The 18,887-nt window shown below is 42.2% G+C and overlaps 5 protein-coding genes across 5 annotated transcripts; all 5 read left to right on the top strand.

Annotated features, from left to right (window-relative positions):
- The first annotated feature begins 2,258 nt into the window (after nucleotides 1-2,258).
- LOC138911124 (uncharacterized) lies at nucleotides 2,259-3,045 on the top strand. Its single transcript, XM_070208516.1, has 2 exons — nucleotides 2,259-2,403; nucleotides 2,466-3,045. Exons 1-2 carry the CDS (start codon nucleotides 2,401-2,403, stop codon nucleotides 2,907-2,909), a joined length of 447 nt encoding a protein of 148 aa, XP_070064617.1. The 5' UTR covers nucleotides 2,259-2,400; the 3' UTR covers nucleotides 2,910-3,045.
- A 1,113-nt stretch (nucleotides 3,046-4,158) lies between these two features.
- LOC6636614 (cuticle protein 16.5) lies at nucleotides 4,159-5,099 on the top strand. The gene is made up of 2 exons (XM_070208383.1): nucleotides 4,159-4,227; nucleotides 4,292-5,099. The coding sequence occupies exons 1-2, from the start codon at nucleotides 4,225-4,227 to the stop codon at nucleotides 4,883-4,885; spliced, it is 597 nt and encodes a 198-aa protein (XP_070064484.1). The 5' UTR covers nucleotides 4,159-4,224; the 3' UTR covers nucleotides 4,886-5,099.
- A 343-nt stretch (nucleotides 5,100-5,442) lies between these two features.
- On the top strand, nucleotides 5,443-7,384 carry LOC6636585 (ubiquitin-binding protein Rv1468c). Its single transcript, XM_002059986.3, has one exon. The coding sequence runs from the start codon at nucleotides 5,443-5,445 to the stop codon at nucleotides 7,309-7,311; it is 1,869 nt and encodes a 622-aa protein (XP_002060022.2). The 3' UTR covers nucleotides 7,312-7,384.
- A 6,630-nt stretch (nucleotides 7,385-14,014) lies between these two features.
- Nucleotides 14,015-15,921, top strand: LOC6636586 (titin homolog). Its single transcript, XM_002059987.4, has 2 exons — nucleotides 14,015-14,172; nucleotides 14,308-15,921. Exons 1-2 carry the CDS (start codon nucleotides 14,032-14,034, stop codon nucleotides 15,805-15,807), a joined length of 1,641 nt encoding a protein of 546 aa, XP_002060023.3. The 5' UTR covers nucleotides 14,015-14,031; the 3' UTR covers nucleotides 15,808-15,921.
- Nucleotides 15,922-16,993: 1,072 nt separating this feature from the next.
- Nucleotides 16,994-18,149, top strand: LOC6636587 (cuticle protein 16.5). The gene is made up of 2 exons (XM_070208062.1): nucleotides 16,994-17,033; nucleotides 17,111-18,149. Exons 1-2 carry the CDS (start codon nucleotides 17,031-17,033, stop codon nucleotides 18,017-18,019), a joined length of 912 nt encoding a protein of 303 aa, XP_070064163.1. The 5' UTR covers nucleotides 16,994-17,030; the 3' UTR covers nucleotides 18,020-18,149.
- Nucleotides 18,150-18,887: the final 738 nt, after the last annotated feature.

Genomic DNA, 18,887 nt, shown 5'->3' with positions numbered 1-18,887 from the left:
TATTAATAATATCAATGTATTCCATAATATACAGTTTTACGAAAGACTTAAAGAAAACACGTTTGCGATTTACGAAAAAATACAATTAATATTTTTCGAAAAACCTCGCAACAAGCTACTCGTTGGGCATGCTCAATGGGAAAATAAATTTAAAAATTTGATTAATTTTTTTTTAAATATATTTTCTGCAGCATCCAGACTCGTGTGCACTCAACTGTTTTGACCTAATATACATCACCTAATATATATCACAGCGTTTTACAGGGTATCTAAGCTTTAAGTGCTTAAATTTGCCCATAATAAAGCATGCCGGTTTTGGGCTTAAAATAGAACACGTTTTAGTTGGATTTCCCCCGCATAGCTGACTTTAGTTAAGTTATGAGAACCGAAACACACACTCTTTGAATTTCATAATTTCTTATATCGAAATATGCCGACTGCTTGGAATTAATCATAATTTAAGACAGCTTCGACTGTGCGCATATTTTTCTTCTGCTTCATCTTATTCTTGCTTTTGATCAGCAATTTGTCCGCAGAGCTCATGTTTAACGGTTAATCACTCTGGAAATCCGAGACTGACCGACCCTGAGGGGGTTTACTCATCATAGCTCAATCACTTTTGCTTTCCTGGCCCCAACTTTGATATCATCTTCTTGGTTAATACAATCGCGGCTGTTTACTGTATTAATTTGATCTGAATTTCCGGCATTTAAATGGAAGCTAATTCTGGATTCTAGTCTATATTCAAATTCAATTCGATTACTTCATCGAAAAGTTTGAAAATGTTGTCGCTTATTTAATTAGGCAGCGGCACATTAAATGCCAAACAAATGAAACGAGTTTGAAGCTGTTAACAATAAATTAATATAAGTTAAAAACATATAAGTGTATAATTATTTATGGGTGTGACAATTGTACAAATGAACAGAAGCACCAGCACATATAGACATCCCAATATCTAGTATATGTATCTCTATATGTAAGGCCTATATCCAAACATGGTAATGCAAATGCCTGCGACTTGTGTCAGCGCCTGAAATAGAGCTGGATTACCAAAACGTTGTCATAACGAAACGAAACCAAGTTAAAGCCACGCTCTAAAGAAATACAAAAATACAAGTGGAAGCACATTTAATACAAAGCATCTATTCAATGCAACCGGTTCTATTAGTTTTGTGAATTTTCAAGTATTAAATGTGCATAAATTTATATTCTAAGGCATGATTAGAAAAGATTCTTGTTCTGTTTGCCCAATCAAAGCTTGTATAGGAATGTTGTCGATAACAAAAACGGGCTTCGAATCAAACTAAACAGCCAATTTACAAACTATACAAGAATACAAAATATATATTTGCAAATTCTGATAAAAACCAATAAAATATCTGACCAGACACTAATAATTTAATCGTAATAAAAATCTAGCCGGGCTAGACAAAACAAATGTTCTGCGGCCTTAGAGCACATTACGTATACGCCTCGCTTATAAATTATCAACCTCAAATTTAACATGTACTTAACCTTGCTGACCGGTAGTTAACATACGGGGTTTGTGGCTCTGCTAAAGCTGTTAACTGTCAGACCAGACATTAATAATTTAATCGTAATAAAAATCTAGCCAGGCTAGAAAAACAAATGCTCTTCCACATTACGTATACGCCTCGCATATAAATTCTCAACTACAAATTAAACATTCACCTTACTGCTCTGCCAGGCAGCTAACATTCGCGGTTTGTGACTGTGCTAAGGCTGTTAACTGGACTGTTAGACGATCAACAGGTTTCGATTTATGTTCTCCCTGGCGATTAATTTTGTACAACAATGAGACGTATCCCAAATTTTAGAATAAAGAGAAAGAATGTGAATACGACAATAAGAGAATGTATATAGTATATACATTATAAATAAACAGTTATATTTTATTGCTTCGATTGACTTGTCTGAGCTGCTTCTAGTTACCCTTTTGGAGAGTAGTCAAGTATTGCCATGAAGTGTGTGACGCATAGAAGGTGGCATCTCTGAATTTATTAAGTATTATAAGCATTTAGTATTATTATATCAAGTATATATTTTCTTGATCAATATAAATAGACATGTTAGTCTTTCAGTTTACCAAACTCAGCAAAAACAAGCATCACAATTATCCTCACATATCTTCAAACTCCTAAGCATACGTAAGGGTATTTTATCTTTGGTGTGCTGAGATGCCTGTTCCTTCTTGTTCACATTAATTTTGCGCTTCTTTGAAACACGATTAAAACTAATTTTATTGCGCGAATTTGTTGTGATTCTGTCATAATGTATACTAAGTACACGCGATTTGGGCTTGGGCAGCTGTCTTATAAATATGAAAATATTCCAGAGTCTGGAAACGATTTAATTATTTCACTTTGAGCAAGCAACATGGTGAGTCCTGAGCTCTGCTCTTTTAGGAGCTATTTTATATTAAAGTCTTTCCCCCTTTGCAGCGTTCTATACTTGTCATGGCTGTGTTGTTGTTGGGCGGCGTTGTTGCTACAATACCGAGCAGAACCTACTTGCCACCCCAATACATCACCCAGCCGCAGCTGACCGTGCAGCGTCCACAGAATGTCTACTTGCCACCTGCAGCTTCCTATCGCCAGGTGAGCCGTGTGGTATCGATACCAGAACGCACGTACTTGTCGCCCTCCGTTCAGATCGGACAGCCGCAATATATATCGCGACCTCAGCTGGCTGTGCAGCGTCCGGTGGTGCAGCAGGTGGTGCGTCCCCTCAATGTATATCTGCCACCGGCTGCTGTGCAACGCCCAGCCATATCCATTCTGTCCCAGCCACAGTATGCCTCGCCATCTCGCACATATCTGCCGCCCCAGGCAGCTGCATCCGGCCTGGAGGAGCAATACGATATTGATTTGCGTGGTCAATTCTAAAATATTCCGTCTTCGACGTCAACTGGTTTGTGGTTTAACCCAGACCGCAAACTATATTCAAATGCTAATCGCCCGAAAAGAATTCTTTAAACGCAGAATTATTTCAACTTAATTAACATTTTACCAATAAAGAGAAAACACAAAACGAACCATCTATAGATATAAATTTAATCAACCTTATCGCCAGATCGCGCAGCCCAAATATGATATCTTGTAAAGAAGACAATAACCTTTGTCTAAACATATGAATGCAATAGTATTTGCTTTTTTAAACATTAGACTCTGACAAATGAATCAAGCGTACGAGCTGGTATGGACATTAATCTATTGCTCTAGCGAAATTTGCATAAACGTTTCGCTTCGATTTATTAGAGCATTTTATATATGTATGCTATGTCACTTGGTTCACGTTCCAGTTAATTATCGAAATTAATAACAATGAAACTTGCTGTTAAAAAGTAAGAGTGCTCCAGTCGGGAGTGGCCGACTAGCCGATACCCTAAGGACGCGAGACGCCCTTTTTCCTATGGAAAATGGGTTCAAGAAACTGTGAGGGCAGAAATGGAACATGCGAAGTGTGTAAATACTTTAGTCCAAAGCTCAGGTAAGATTTATAATTGTAGGATAGATATAGAGAGATATAGATAAATACAGATAGTTAAAGTAGATATAGATAGATGTAAATAGCTATCTACATAAATCCTTATAGATATATTTCAAAAATGGGCTTAGATGTAGACACAAAAAAGATATAAGCATGTTCTGCTTATGACATACAACAATAAATATATAGAAAATATTCCAAGTCATTTTATTTTGTAGATGTAAAAAAGATAGACGGGTTAACACAGACAGACAGACAGAAATTATTTCAGCAATTCATTGTCTGATAAAAAATAGTCTACCTCATTTAAATGGGTTAACGTAGGATTTTCTCTGCCTGTTATATAAATTTACTCATATGAAATGAATGAATTCAAGGAGTTATGTGAATGAAATGAGTCAAGTGCTGAGTAGTGCAATCTGGTTTGAGCCATAAATATTCATGAATGGCAATTCCAATTACGACTGACAGCAATGAATGAGGAATATTTTAGAGTCTAATGGATAATGAATGAGGAATATTTGAGAGTCTAGTGGATAATTTGGAAAATATTTGTGTGCCAAATTTAATGGACTAGAACCTCATTTAGCCTCTGCTTTGATTGATGATGTGCATTACTTCCGTTCGCCAAATGCACGTATAAAAGAAGTTCTCGGCTGCTTACTGGCTATTATTCGCTTTATTGGCCCAACAGCAGACAGAACTTCAAATATGGTATGTATTTACAGGACTTACTCTGGATTTAAAGCTCACCACAGATGATCGATCATCCTTGCAGCAGCACTTTGTCCTGGCTCTGGCTTTGGTGGGGTGCGTAGCCGCTGAGGCGGGCTACAATTATGCAGCTCCCGGCTCCGCTGTGGCTGCCTCCGTTGCGGCTCCGGTGAAATCCTTTGTGGCACCTCAGGCTCATCACTTTGCAGCAGCTGCCTCTGCTCCTGCTCCAGCTGCAGCTCCGGTCTTCCATGCCGCTGCATCCGCTCCAGCTCCGACCAGAACTTATGTGCCGCCTGCTGCAGCTCCTGCTGCCCATCACGCAGCTGCCTCTGCTCCCGTGCAGTCCTTTGCCCCAGCTGAGTCAGCTTCTGCTTCCGTTCAGACGTATGTGCCACCTGCTCCACAGGCTGCCCGGCCAGCTGTTGTCCCAGCTCATGTTGCTGCACCAGCTGCCGTAGCTCAGGTCCAGCATCATGCTGCTGCCTCTGCTCCCGTGCAATCCTTTGCTGCTCCAGCTCAGAGCTTCCAATCTGTAGAATCCTCGGATTCCAACTATGAAGCAGCTGCCTCTGCGTCTGCTTCTGCTCCTGCAGTCGCTCACTCCGGCTACGAGTACAGAACTGTGCGTCACCGCGTCTACAGGCATCGCGCCTAAGTCGCACACTTGAAGGATTTACAAGAATATATGCAATAAAAAGCATACCCCGATTATAAACTCGAATCAAATACCTATAAAATGCTGGGTGGAAGGGATATTGTGTACTAGAAGATATTACCTATAAGCTATTATTGTTAATTGTCACTAATTTGCACTTTCTCTGTTACTTTTCCTTATGAATAATGACAAATTAAATATGCAAATATAAAGATTGGAGCCACACACAGACTAAGCTATGTGATTCGGTTTACCATTTGTTTGCTTCCAAAAGGTGCACTCATTTCATTCGTAGAGTGTCGCATGCTTGCTCCATAAATTGCGCCTGGCGCTGGCTTTGTCTTAGAAGCGTCGTTTGTATTTTAATTGTGAGTATTCAATACGACAAATGGGTCACATAAAGTGCCCGACGAATTTCTCACGCTCGATAACAGGTTCCACCACACAAAATCCCGCCCATTGGAAATGCAATGCAATTCCACAAAATTCGACAAAGTTTTGGTATATAATTGAATTGGAGATCCGCACATCAGCACAGTTGTCATGGTAAGCGCAGCATGGAATACTTTGGAGCCTCTAGACGAGTTGCTATTATTTCTCTCTCACAGGAGCTGTTCAAAAGCCTGTTGCTGTGCCTGTTGGCGATCGGTTGGTTGTCGGAGGTTGCGCCATCGACACATCACAGACACCACCACCGGGACTACGAGGACGATGAGGATCAGCATTATCTGCCGCCGGAGGAGCACGCACTGAAACCCTTTTTCCGCAAGGACAAGCACACCAGCGAGCACGTTGTCTACCATAAGGGCGACGAGCATCACGAGCCCAAGCGCATCGATCATTACCATCACTACGACAAGCAGCCCGCGCTGAAGACCAAGCACATACACTACCAGCAGGTTGCACCACAGCTGCGCACCGCTCAACTCCTGACTGCGGCTCCCTCCCAAATTGTGACGCGACGTCGGCGTCCGAACCGCGTGCTCTATGCAAGTGCACCCAACTCTGTGTTCCACACACAGATCAATGTGCAGTCCCAGGACTCCGAACTAAGTTCACAGATTCGAACAGATCCCCTTGTACCAGGTGCCCAACTTCCTGCCAATGCGGGCGCCCAGCTGCCTGTCACGGCTTTGCCCAACTGCCAGTCTCCAGTTGCTGGAAATCCGCCCATTGGCTGTCGTGTGGTTGACCCAGCTGGCGCTCAGCTGGGCGCCGATGCCTTGCCAGTTGGTGGTGGCCAGTTGCCAGCGAATGCTGGGCCTCCAGCTGGTGGCCAGTTGCCAGCGAATGCTGGTCCTCAAGCTGGTGGCCAGTTGCCAGCAAATGCTGGGCCTCCAGCTGGTGGCCAGTTGGCAGCCAATGCAGGGCTTCCAGCTGCTGGCGGACAATTACCCGCTCTTGGCCTGGCAGGGGTCGGCAATGGGGCCAACAATCTCTTTATAGATCCTTCGCAGGGCGCTCAGCTGGCAGCTGGCAATCAAAATGGCGGCGCCTTGCAAGGATTTGGTAATCAGAACCTATTTACTCCGGCAGCTCAGCTGGCCGTTGGCGGGCAGGATCCATTGGTAAGCGGACAGGCTGGTGGAGTTATTCGGCGACCCGGCTCTGTGCTGATCCAGATTGATCCGGCATTTGGCGGCCAGCTGCCCGCCGCAGCTCAGGCGGCAGGCAACGGCAATACAAATCAATTCGGTCCATTTTTGGGCGCACAGCTTGGTGCTGGCCAGGCGCCAGCTGGTCAGCAAGGCGTGGCTCCAAATGGAGCTTTACTTAATCCTATGCTGGGCGGACAGCTAGCTGCTGGAGGACAAGCGCCAGCTTTGGGCGGCCAGCTGCCTGCAGGTGGTCAGGCGCCAGCTGTGGGCAATGCGAATCCCGTTTTGGGAGCTCAGCTGGCAGCAGGAGCACAGCCACTTGATCCAGCACTCGGTGGCCAGCTACCCGCCTCAGCCCAAGCAGTGGGCAATGGCAATCCAAATCAGGCTGCGGCTGTTGCGGCACGTTTCAATGGTCGCCGACGCACTGGACGTCAACGCAGTCGCTCCAATTACCAAGGCCTCAATGTGGTGCGGGGCCATGTGTTTGGCCAACCAGCTTTGCAGGGACCCACGAATGCAGTGGGCAATCAGCAAGACACGAACATCATCGACGGCAACTTCTATAGCTATCCGGCGTATCAAAGTCGGCTTGTCCGGGTGAATGGCAATCAGCGCAGCGTGTTCCTAGCCGATGGTGGAGATTATTACGATGATGACGAGGCCACAGACATTGGCATTGCAGCCAGCTCGCCCGAGCTGAGCTACGCAGCGCCCGAGCACAGGGGATCTCGCCGGAAGGGCAGCAAGAGCTTCGACCATGAGACGGCTGCCTCGGAGTACCGCGAGGATGGGTATCACTACCGGAATCCCAGGCACACTACATGAGCTCACGATTCCGTATAAACTGTCAATTATATATTATATGTATTTCAAAATATAGAACAGCAATTGCTGCAAAAGCACACAACGAATTAAAAATAATGTTGCCTACTTTTTGGCGTAATATATAAATTGGAGTTCCGTTTCCGCTTTCGCTAAGCTCAGCTTAAAAGCTCGCTGCAAGCCAAGTCTCCATTAAGTGTACATGTTTCAGCTTTTAAATAGAGCTTCACACTGGACTACATGACATTTGAGCTATATACTGAAAAAGGTGTTATAGGGCACATATTTGTTGTGTCTGATAAATAATTAATAATTAATATTGATTGATGAGATTATTAATCAAGGTCTTAAACGGGCTTAACCCGAACCGGTTCTGATCTGAAATTCTTATATACTTTCTATCCCGAACCAAAGCTTACAGCAAACTAATTATCCAAAAAACAGCTGGGCTTAAGACCGAACCCAAACTATGTTTTTCAAAAATACATACAATAAAAAATACAAAAATAAAAATATATAAATAAAAAAGCATAGAATACAACTTTTGAGGGCTGATGCAGTCCGCATGCAAATAACTTAGATCCTAAACATTCGAATTATCTAACCATATAGGATGGATGAAAATTTTGAATGAAAATCAAATCTAGCCCTTAGATCTGTATGAAAATATATATGGCTTGCAATATTTTCAAGAGAGCGGGCGTATTAATATTAACAAAAATAAGTATGTGCTTTAATATACCTGTTTTTTAAGCTTATAAAAGTATGTAAGATGGCAGCTGCGTTTGGTATTACGATAGTTTCTTCAAAGCGCCGGATTTTTAAAAATATAACAAAGATTGATTTAATTATTTCAAGAATACTTTTAAAAACCAAGATTTTGATAAACGATTAAGAAAATCTAGAGCACCTACCTAGAAAATCTAATAGAAGTTGGTTAGTTCGCAACGTAAAGCCCTTTACTTTATTCACTTGGCCAATTCACGAACTATTGCATCAAAAGCCCAGCTTGTGGCTCGAATCGTGAACCACCAAGAAATTTTAAAGTTCATCCATAGTTTTGCCAACTCTTTTGATTTACTTGGCTCTCTCGCTTCAATAAGCCATAAACGTCAGACTGTAGATATGTTTGTTTAGGAAACTAGTTCAGAGCCACGCACACATTTGCGGCTCAATGGAAATAGATACACAGGTCATGCAAGTTTTCGGACACAATAGAAAGGAAGATGAGCACAAAAAACCAATTGCCAGCATAAATTAATGCGATAATTTAGACACGATTCTCATGCAAATTCAACAAGTCAAAAATAAAATAAATAAATAGAAATAAATATATATAAATATATATATATATATATATATATATATATATATATATATATATATATATATATATATATATATATATGAGCATATGACCAAATATAAATAAAATCTAGGCAATCGACTGTTTAAAGAAAAGACTACATAACGTGGGCTTCTATTATGCCAATATAAGATACATCAAGTCTATAAACGTATAGCTGGTAAACTTAGGCGGGCCCGCAAACAATGTATTTCAAGCAATATTTATTTTCTGTTTGCCATCAAAGTCAAATATTTGGCAGCGAGCTCCCAAATCATAGTCGGTTGCGGCTGCCCATTGTCTGCTCAGGTCTCTAACGATGCTGTGGGTCAGCAGTAAAAGAAGCAGTAACAGTAGCAGTAGGAGTAACAGTAGCAGTAGGAGTAGCAGTAGATGTGGCTGCAAGCAATCTATATGCAGAGTGGTTCATTAGCTTGGGTCTAGATATTTATCTGAGCCGATCTCATCGGTAGCTGACCTCTGGCAAGGCGAATTTCTAATTATGAACAAGAAAGAGCTACCATAAATCTCAGTGTATTTTAGGTAAATGCAGCTGAAATTAAGTAAAGTGTGGCTAACATGTTAAAGTTTAATTTAATTTAATTTATGGCGGGTAAAGCATCCAGCTGGGTCTTTGCATAAAATTGGCCTGTTGCCTGCTTACGTTATATACATTTTGGTCTGTGCGAATTTTGGCTTTTTCCCTTAAGTATATTTTATTTCTATTTTATTTATTTATTTTTTAAGCTATGCAAAACGAGTGCGGCTCGAGATCAAGCGTCAGGCTGAGAGTTCAATGATCCGCAGCCGGCTGCCATTTCTATGGCTCGGTAATTGAGCACGCCCCGCTTAATCGTTTAATATTCCTTTTTTTTTTCGCTATTATTTTTGTAAGCTTGTAAGTTGTCTGTGGGAACTGGCCAAAAGGGCTGCCCTGGGCTTACGTCATGCCGCAAACATAGCAAAAAGCCACAACATTCGACTGTCAAGTGATTAATTCGTTCTGCTCGGGCAATTGCAGACGCACAATTGGATGCCTCGTTCACTTGAGAATCCAAGAGCCCCCCGCCCCTGCTCTTCACCCGGCCACTTATTGATCACACGTCAAAACAAAAAAAAAGCCAATTTGAAAGGAACATGCCAAATTTCTTGTGCCACGCGTATGAATTTTTAATGACCCAGCCGCGTGTTGGAAGTGTGCGCGATTATTATTATTCTATTTATGAATTTTGTCTTTTTTTCTTGTCAGTTTTTTGCTCAGTTTTTTTTTTTTCGCTCTGCAGATGAGTTCCATGTCGCTGTCGGCACTTTCTAGTCGCTGCCACAATATTTGAAGCGAGAAAGAAAACTGGTTTCCCGAATGATTTATCATACATTTAAATTAAACACAACAAAAACGAGCATCTTAAACAAAAGCTTAATTTATCATAAAAGACTAAAACGTGTACTTCAAAAAAGAATAAAATAAATAACTAAGAGTGCTCTAGTCGGCCATGCACGACTAGCAGGTACCCTGAAGCCAGGCAATATAAACTATTAACTCTTCATTTACTTATTGATATATTTTTCCTGCGAAGGTGCTTCTTATATCCATTACCCAGCATTATTCATGGGAAATTCATTCTTGATAAACTTCGGTAATTACAATCCATCCGATACATTAGAAATTTTGAGGGATCACATATGGAACACAAAGGAATATGTATAACTCTAGACCGAAGACCATATCTCTAAATTCTAAGCTTATTTTCTTAAACTATTATAAGCTTTGAGATGGGTAGCTTGCCTTTAAATAAAATTGATCTATACTAAGAGGACATACACTTAAAGTTTCTCTCTGTCATAGTTTTTAAGATACTTTAATGCCTGTCTAAAAAAACTCTTCTATATATTTATACATAAATATTTTTTAGGAGTCTAGGGAAGCATTTTCTCCATAGCATATTCCCTCTTATCCATTTCAAGGTATATGGAAAAATGTAAGCCACACAAAGCCCAAACATATGTACCCTATTAAAATCACAGCGCAGTTAGCGTTGAATGAAGATGTTAAGCCAACCGACTAAAAACAGGTTGATAATTGAAGTGTTAATTAATATAAAGTACTGCCTATTTGAAAATTATTGCAGCAAAACATGCTTAATTAACAGTCAGCATGGCCAAAGTTGTTAGCCCCCATTTTGGTTAGGGTATACGATTAAAAAACTAAATTAAGGCGCGCGTGTGAGTATAGCTTGAAGGAAGCGGCGAAAAAGAGACTGTTGCTGCCTCTCGAAATGCTATAATATGCGAATAATATTAATTAAAATAGAATTTGCATAGATTTAAGCAAACAGATTTCTGTTAGACAGAGCGACGACGCCGAAGAAAGACCAAGAAAAAAATACAAATAAAAATAATGCCTGGCCTGGCAACAGTCGCTGAGCGCTTCACTTTTGCCAATGGCAAGAGTATATATATACTATAAAAGAAAAGTATAGTTAAAGCGTAGCCAAGGGTCGGCTTAGTCTTACCAGAATGCGAATTAGTTAGCTTCGTTCCCTGTTTGACGTACCCTGCCGTCTTTCAGATACTTTTTAATGGGATGCGTTGATTTAAGCTGGAGCTGGAGCTGGACAAGTTAATATGTGCACACACGTTTTTTCTTTTTTTCTATATTTGTCTTCTTATTGTGTGTGTGTTTTTTTTTTCTTTTTACTTTTTTGGCTGACCATTTTATGTTTAATGGGCATTATGATGGCTTTTGTATTATTATTTTGTGTGTTCTCGATTCTGTGTGATGCGGCGGGACGAGCCAAACTGCCATTCACTAATTTGCATATTTATGCCATTTCAGCATAAGCATTAATTCCGAAATGGCACTTTTAAGTGCTTGGACCGGCTCATCGGGCTGCTGCCGTATGAGAGACAACTTCGCGCCATAATAATTACCGACGTTGATCTATTGTCCAGCATCAGGCGGTCGCAACATTTACGGCCAACTGAACCAGTACTAGATTCGGCTAGAATAGAACCAAGCACAACACAATAAAATAGAATTGGAAAAAGTAGTTTAGAATAAAATTGAATAGCCGCACATAAAGTAGACTAGTAAATGAGCTCCGATAGATTGTAAATTTTGGCGAGACATCAATTGAGAGCTGGCACTTTTTAAATGTTGCACGCATACAGGAAATCAAATTTGTATTTGTATTTTTCATTGTTTGGCTTTGTTTTATGCGAAATCAAGAACTTTAATTATTGATATGTGTGTGGATGCATTGAAAATAAATGTAAATTTTGATGGCCATAACATTTGGTTTATAGCACAAGTCAATTAGTCGAACTTGTATTTTATCTCAACCAAAAATCAAAAAACAACGAAAAGAGTCCACAAAATTGATCACGTGGCAATGCCACCCACTCAAGATCAAGAGCTCAAGTACTCTAGCCTTCAGTAAGACATTTAATAAATAATTATGATCATTAAATACCTGGCGCAATTCTCAGAATCATATAACATCGGAGCGGATGCTGTTTTGGTCTTCCCCATCCTTCAATCGCACGGAACCAATTAGTTCTTGGCGCCACTAACGAGCCTGATGCGAGATGGCACAGTTTAGCATTGAGTTTATCTAAATACAAAGCACTAAATGTTTGCAATTCCTTTTCATGTTCGTTTTGCACAGATCATTAATCATGCCAATAGTTGTACAGCTGCTGCAGAGGAAGTTAATCTGCTAAGATTGAGATATATTGATATACACACTGAGAAAATCGACGCCAATTAAAATAAATTTTGTTCTTGACGATTTTCGACTTCGATACTGGGTGTCCTCGGTGTCAATGTTCAATGTAAATCTAAAAAGAAAATATATGACTTGAACTAAGTAAATAATACCTTAAAAATTTAGGAAATTTTTTCAGATTAGTTACGCACAAAGAAAAACTGCCTTACCACAAAATATTGCTCTTTAAACTTAATTAAATGTTGTTCTGGAAGATTCTCAAATTCCGTATAAGTTATCCTTGATTTCAATATTCAACGTGAAGCTTTAAATAAAATAATTACTTCAATTAGGTACAAAATACAAAGAAAGAAAAGAAAATTGCTCACATTGAATACACACAGAGAAAAATTCAGTATTATATATCCTCGACTTCAATTCTGAATGTAAGAAGAGAAAAATAAATAATTTGAATTAATTACAAAATGTAATGGAAATAAAAATATTCCTCAGATTAAATACACGCAGAGCAAATAGAATAGAAAATTTCCTTACTTATGTATCTTCAAATAAGAATTTCTCCCGTTCGAATGACCTTTGCCATAATGACCTTAGCCCATAATTATATATGTTTCTCTCAGTGTATAAATTTCATCGTGGCATATGCATAGTTTTTTTTTCTTAATTTATTATAGTTTAGGTTTTTTCAAGATTCGTAGTTAGATTGTAGATAAGAATTGTCAGCAAATTAAGCCAACTTGCAAAAGATTTGAAAGCGAGCTATCAATTTGAAGGGGTTTTGCAAATGTGGCACAACTTCGCTTGGTCTTTTGAAAATGTTCGGCATTATTTGTATTTACAATTTCAGCATATTGTCAAAGTGTGAATATGTCGGAAAATATATGCAAACGTGTGGCTAATATCAACGTATTATATCCGGCATTTAATTTACGCACTAGATAAACCAAAATGAAATATGCCATTATTATGAACATCTTTTTGGATTGAATCGAATGCCAGTTCCTTTAAATGATTAATGAACGGCGACGACACGAACAACAATAACAACAATAATCCAAGGCACAATAAACACAACATATGATCATAATAAGTACTCGAACATATGTATATATATTATATTGATCCAATGGGCGACTTTTATTGGAGCACATTTCGAATTCAAGTCGAACGCGTTTTGACGGCTTGAATGAAAAGCCCCCCAAAAAAATTAAAATGAAAAAAAAAATAAAACAAAAATCAAATCAAATCATTTCTACTGTAGACGAGTGTGCGTGTGTGTGTGTGCGTGTGTGTGTGTGCGTGTGTGTGTGTGTGTGTGTGTGTGTGTGTGTGCGTATGCGTGTTGTCCATCAAATGTTTTGCATAAGATTAAAGAAAACAATTAAGAGAATCTGTTCGAGCGAATTGGCTAAGCTTATTGTGCGAATGTAAGCGTTGGCGTCGACGTCGCTGCCGCCGCCGCTGCCGCTGTCGACGTTGCGCTTCACGCTCGACGCTGAGCGAGTTGGCCAAGTCGCCAGTCGAATCAGTTAATTAGAGCCATCGCAGACGCTTAGAACTTGTGCAGGCCGTGCGAATTTACAGACGCGATCAAAGACGCGACGTCGACGCTGGCATCGACTGCGACTGCGACAGCGACTGCGACGCCGAATGCAGGGAAGAGCTGCTGACCGCTCTGTAATAAGCGGGCCAAGAGAGAAGAATTTGTATAAATACCAAAAGGTTCTGCGTATTTCTTCATTAGAGTTTCGGTTTAACTGGTGTGAACAAGCAACTCAAGCAGTCAACATGGTACGCTTAATCTTTCGAGCATCGCCTCCCAGTTGCAGACTCCATCAAGATCATCATCAAGATCGCCATGAAGATCATCATTAGGCATTAGAGGAATATGGTCTACATTTTTAACTAATCTTTCGCATCTTACAGAAACTTTTCCTGGTTGCTTTCGCGGTGATCGCAGCTGTGGCTGCTGATGTCAGCCATCTGCCCTCCAACGAGTACTTGCCACCCGTGCAGCAGGATTTCCAGACCGTTGCTGCTCCCAGCAACGAGTACCTGGCTCCAGTTGCCAGTGAGGCCAGCTACGCCCAGGTTGGCCAGGGCGACCTTGCCGCCGATGGATACCGCTACAAGACCCAGCGTCGCGTTGTGGTCCGTCGCAACCGTCGTGATGTGAACGAGCTGCCCTCCAACGACTACCTGCCGCCTGTGCAGGAGGAGGCCCAGGTCATCGCCGCCCCTAGCAACGAGTACTTGGCTCCAGTTGAGGCCCCAATCCAGCAGGGCAGCCTTGCTGATGATGGATACCGCTACAAGACCCACCGTCGCGTCGTCTACCGTCGCAACCGTCGTGATGTGAGCCATCTGCCTTCCAACGAGTACCTGCCCCCTGTCCAGGTCTCTGCCCCAGCTCCGTCCAACGAGTACCTGCCACCCGTCCAGGCTGCTGCCCCCGCTCCAGTCCAGTTTTCTGCCCCAGCTCCAGTTCAGATTGCTGCCCCTGCTCCCGCTCCAGTCCAGATTGCTGCTCCAGCTCCCATTGCCATCTCCGCTCCAATTCAGGAGGCTGCTCCCGCTCATGAGTTGGCCGATGATGGATACCACTACAAGACCCACCGTCGCGTCGTCTACCGTCGCCATCGTCGTGATGTCAGCCATCTGCCCACCAGCGAGTACTTGCCCCCTGTGCAGCAGGATGCCCAGATCGTCGCCGCTCCCACCAGCGAATACCTGCCCCCAGTCTCCAACGTTGTTGATGAATACTCCGGTGTCCAGCAGGGTGCCCTTGCCGATGATGGTTACCGCTACAAGACCCACCGTCGCGTGGTCCTCCGTCGCCACCGTCGTGATGTGAACGAGCTGCCCTCCAACGAGTACCTGCCCCCCGTGCAGCAGGAAGCCCAGGTCATCGCCGCTCCCAGCAACGAGTACCTGGCTCCAGTTGAGGCCCCAATCCAGCAGGGCAACCTTGCTGATGATGGTTACCGCTACAAGACCCACCGTCGCGTTGTCCTCCGTCGCCACCGTCGTGATGTAAACGAGCTGCCCTCCAACGAGTACCTGCCCCCTGTGCAGCAGGAAGCCCAAGTCATCGCCGCTCCCAGCAACGAGTACTTGGCTCCAGTTGCCAATGAGGCCAGCTACACCCAGGTTGCCCAGGGCAACCTTGCCGATGATGGTTACCGCTACAAGACCCACCGTCGCGTTGTCCTCCGTCGTCACCGTCGTGATGTAAACGAGCTGCCCTCCAACGAGTACCTGCCCCCTGTGCAGCAGGAAGCCCAGGGCATCGCCGCTCCCAGCAACGAGTACTTGGCTCCAGTTGCCAATGAGGCCAGCTACGCCCAGGTTGCCCAGGGCAACCTTGCTGATGATGGATACCGCTACAAGACCCAGCGTCGTGTCGTCTTCCGTCGTCGTCATTAAATCCTCATCTGAAATGATTCACTAAGTGATCGACTTGTACTCATTTTGGAGTGCAAGTTAAATATACATAAGAATATTTCCTCTTTTCGTTCATGAAATAAAAATATTACGAAACATAAAGGCTTTAACTGATTCTTATTTACATTTTTTTATACTTACCCATGCTCGTCACATATCAAAAAATGAATAGGATCTATTCCTGATGTTTTCTCATGTCAGTCATCAGCTTTCTCTTATCGAAGCTCTGGAAGGTCGCTTAGTCTTCTGCTTCGGATACACGAATTTCCTAAGTGGAATTATTTTTCAATATTTAATAAATATTGTTGACTAGAAGAGAACTTACCGTCTTCCCCCTCACATATTAAATTCCTTCCTTCTACAAATTGTATTTAATAGTTAAGTTAAGTTTAGTAGACAAATAAAATATGCTGAATTTGAACCAGAGACTTCTGTGTTGTTAGTTGGACGCTTAAAAACTAAAACTAAACTATTTAAGGGATTGACTGATAAAAAAAATATGTGCTGTTTCATTTAGATGTACGTTTGGACTCCAAACAAGTTTGCACGGGAGTTAGTTTCAACTTTCCGCCTTCGGTTATGCAACATATTTTTGAGGCACTGTCTGCCAAAGAGTCTGGCAAAGATTTGGCTGGACTTGCGCACGCTCATCTTGGGCATTATGTAAATTGAGCAATAATCGAATTATTTTGAAAGCTAATTACAAATTAACTAACCAAAAAGGCGGCACGCGCTTAGATGAGAGAAATTGGTAGGAAGGCACAAAAAATAAACCAGCTCACGGCCAATGCTAATTGGAACGGATTATTTTGCGGCCAGTTTTGTTGGCAGTAAAAGCGCAAGTGGATGCGGACATCAATATTAATATAGAGCCCGTCCATATACCATATTCAATCGGGGATCGGGGGTAGCCGACCAATTGATTCGCTGCAAATACAAAAATAAAGTTTATATATTTATGTATGTATTTTAAGTGTAGAGCGAAAAACTTGTATTAAACCTGATTGAAGAAGAAAAAAACTATAATAGATTAATTTGGCGGTGCTGTCTTTTTTTTGAGATAAATGCAAAATACATTAATTTAATGCAAAGCCAAATGCTAATTTTGGTAGCACAGCCGCAACGATTAGAATCATATAAATATGCGACACAAACCTGGCAACAGCATCATTTCTTCTTGGATTCTACAGAAGCGAGCTAGCAAAATGGTACACAACCACATCCTTCGCAGGCTGGCGACCCGCACTCACAACTTACCTTTTGCTTTAATTTTTTTATTTTACAGAAACTGTTGCTGATCTGTGCCCTCGTCGCCGCCGTTGCCGCGGATGTCAGCCATCTGCCCAGCAACCAATATCTGCCACCTAACCGCGGTGCTGCGAGCGCTCCGGTTGCCTCCTATGCTGCCCCCAGCTACGAGACAGCTGCCTCTGCTCCAGTCCAGAGCTTTGCCAGCCAATCGTACTCGGCTCCTGTCCAGTCCTACTCGGCTCCAGCTACCTACACTGCCGCCGCCTCGGCTCCAGTTCAGTCCTACGCAGCTCCTGCCCAGTCCTACTCGGTCGCCGCCTCTGCTCCAGTTCAGTCCTACGCAGCGCCCGCCCAGTCCTACTCGGCTCCAGCTACCTACACCGCCGCCGCCTCAGCTCCAGTTCAGACTTACGCAGCTCCCGCTCCCGTCCAGAGCTACAGCGCACCCGCTGCCGTTGAGAGCTACACGCCCGCCGCCTCCGCTCCAGTCCAGACTTACAGCGCACCCGCTGCCGCTGCCGAGAGCTACGAGACTGCTGCCTCTGAGCCAGCACCAGCTCACAGCTTCTCCTCTGCTGATGGTTACCGCTACAAGACCCACCGTCGCGTTGTGCTGCGTCGCCACCGTCGTGATGTGAGCCACCTGCCCTCCAACGACTACCTGCCCCCTGTGCAGACTGCTGCCTCTGCTCCATCCAGCGAGTACCTGCCCCCAGCAGCATCGGCTCCAGCTCCTGTCTACACTGCCGCCGCCTCGGCTCCAGTCCAGTCCTACTCGGCTCCCGTTCAGTCCTACTCGGCTCCTGCTCAATCCTACAGCGCACCCGCTGTCGAGAGCTACGAGACCGCTGCCTCCGAGCCAGCTCCAGCCCACAGCTTCTCCTCGTCTGATGGCTACCGTTACAAGACCCACCGTCGCGTCATCCGTCGCCGCAGATACTAAATGGAACGCAATCGAGGCTCCCAAAGCAATGCCAGCAAATCCAAATGTTAACTTTAACTGAAAAATTGAATTTTATCATTTATCTGGCAATTGTCAGGGAATGCAGTTAATAAAGAAATGCCTTTAAAACGATTTAAAAACTTCTTTTCAATTATTTACCTCGAAATACAGTAAAATGTATTCTCCAATCAAAAATCCGTAGGAATATTCACAGGAGTTAATAATCCGTCGGGAAATCGGCCGGACCAAGCACAGTATCATATCATATCATATTAAATATTAGATACTTCTATGGATTATTATACATATATATCATTTAACTAACAAAGGATCAATGGCGATCGACCGATAAAATATTAAGTTATTTTTAAAGCCTTTTCTGACTTTACCCTCGAGCATTTTTTTTAACATTTTCATCCAATTAGCATTTGGCTTGTGTAAAAACAATTCACAATAAATCTACAGGTAAAATCTATTAAAAGTAGATCTGCGAAGCACAATACCACAAATATCTAGCATACTCTTAGGTGCAGTTCTTGTAGCTTTCTAAAAGTATACTCTGTATCTACCTTAAATTAAATTATAAACTTTTTATAAATATTTATTCCCCAGATTGATTTAGCAACTATTTCTAAAAACTATATAAAATTTTTTAGACAAAAATATCGTGGAGCATCACATTTTCGAAATATTGCGAACTATATGCAATGCTTCTTGGGTTATGCTCACGAGGGATATATAAAAGTTTCTTAAAGCTTAGAAAATTGGTAATGAATTCCGATAAAAAGAAATTAAAATATTTGAAATATAAGAGCCCACATTTTTGCTTAAATCGATTCTGGGTTTAAAATATCTACAAAACCTAATA

Source organism: Drosophila virilis, chromosome 3, assembly GCF_030788295.1.
Source record: "Drosophila virilis strain 15010-1051.87 chromosome 3, Dvir_AGI_RSII-ME, whole genome shotgun sequence".
In the NCBI taxonomy this organism is placed as follows: domain Eukaryota; kingdom Metazoa; phylum Arthropoda; class Insecta; order Diptera; family Drosophilidae; genus Drosophila; species Drosophila virilis.
This window is presented reverse-complemented; position numbering and strand designations above follow the sequence as displayed.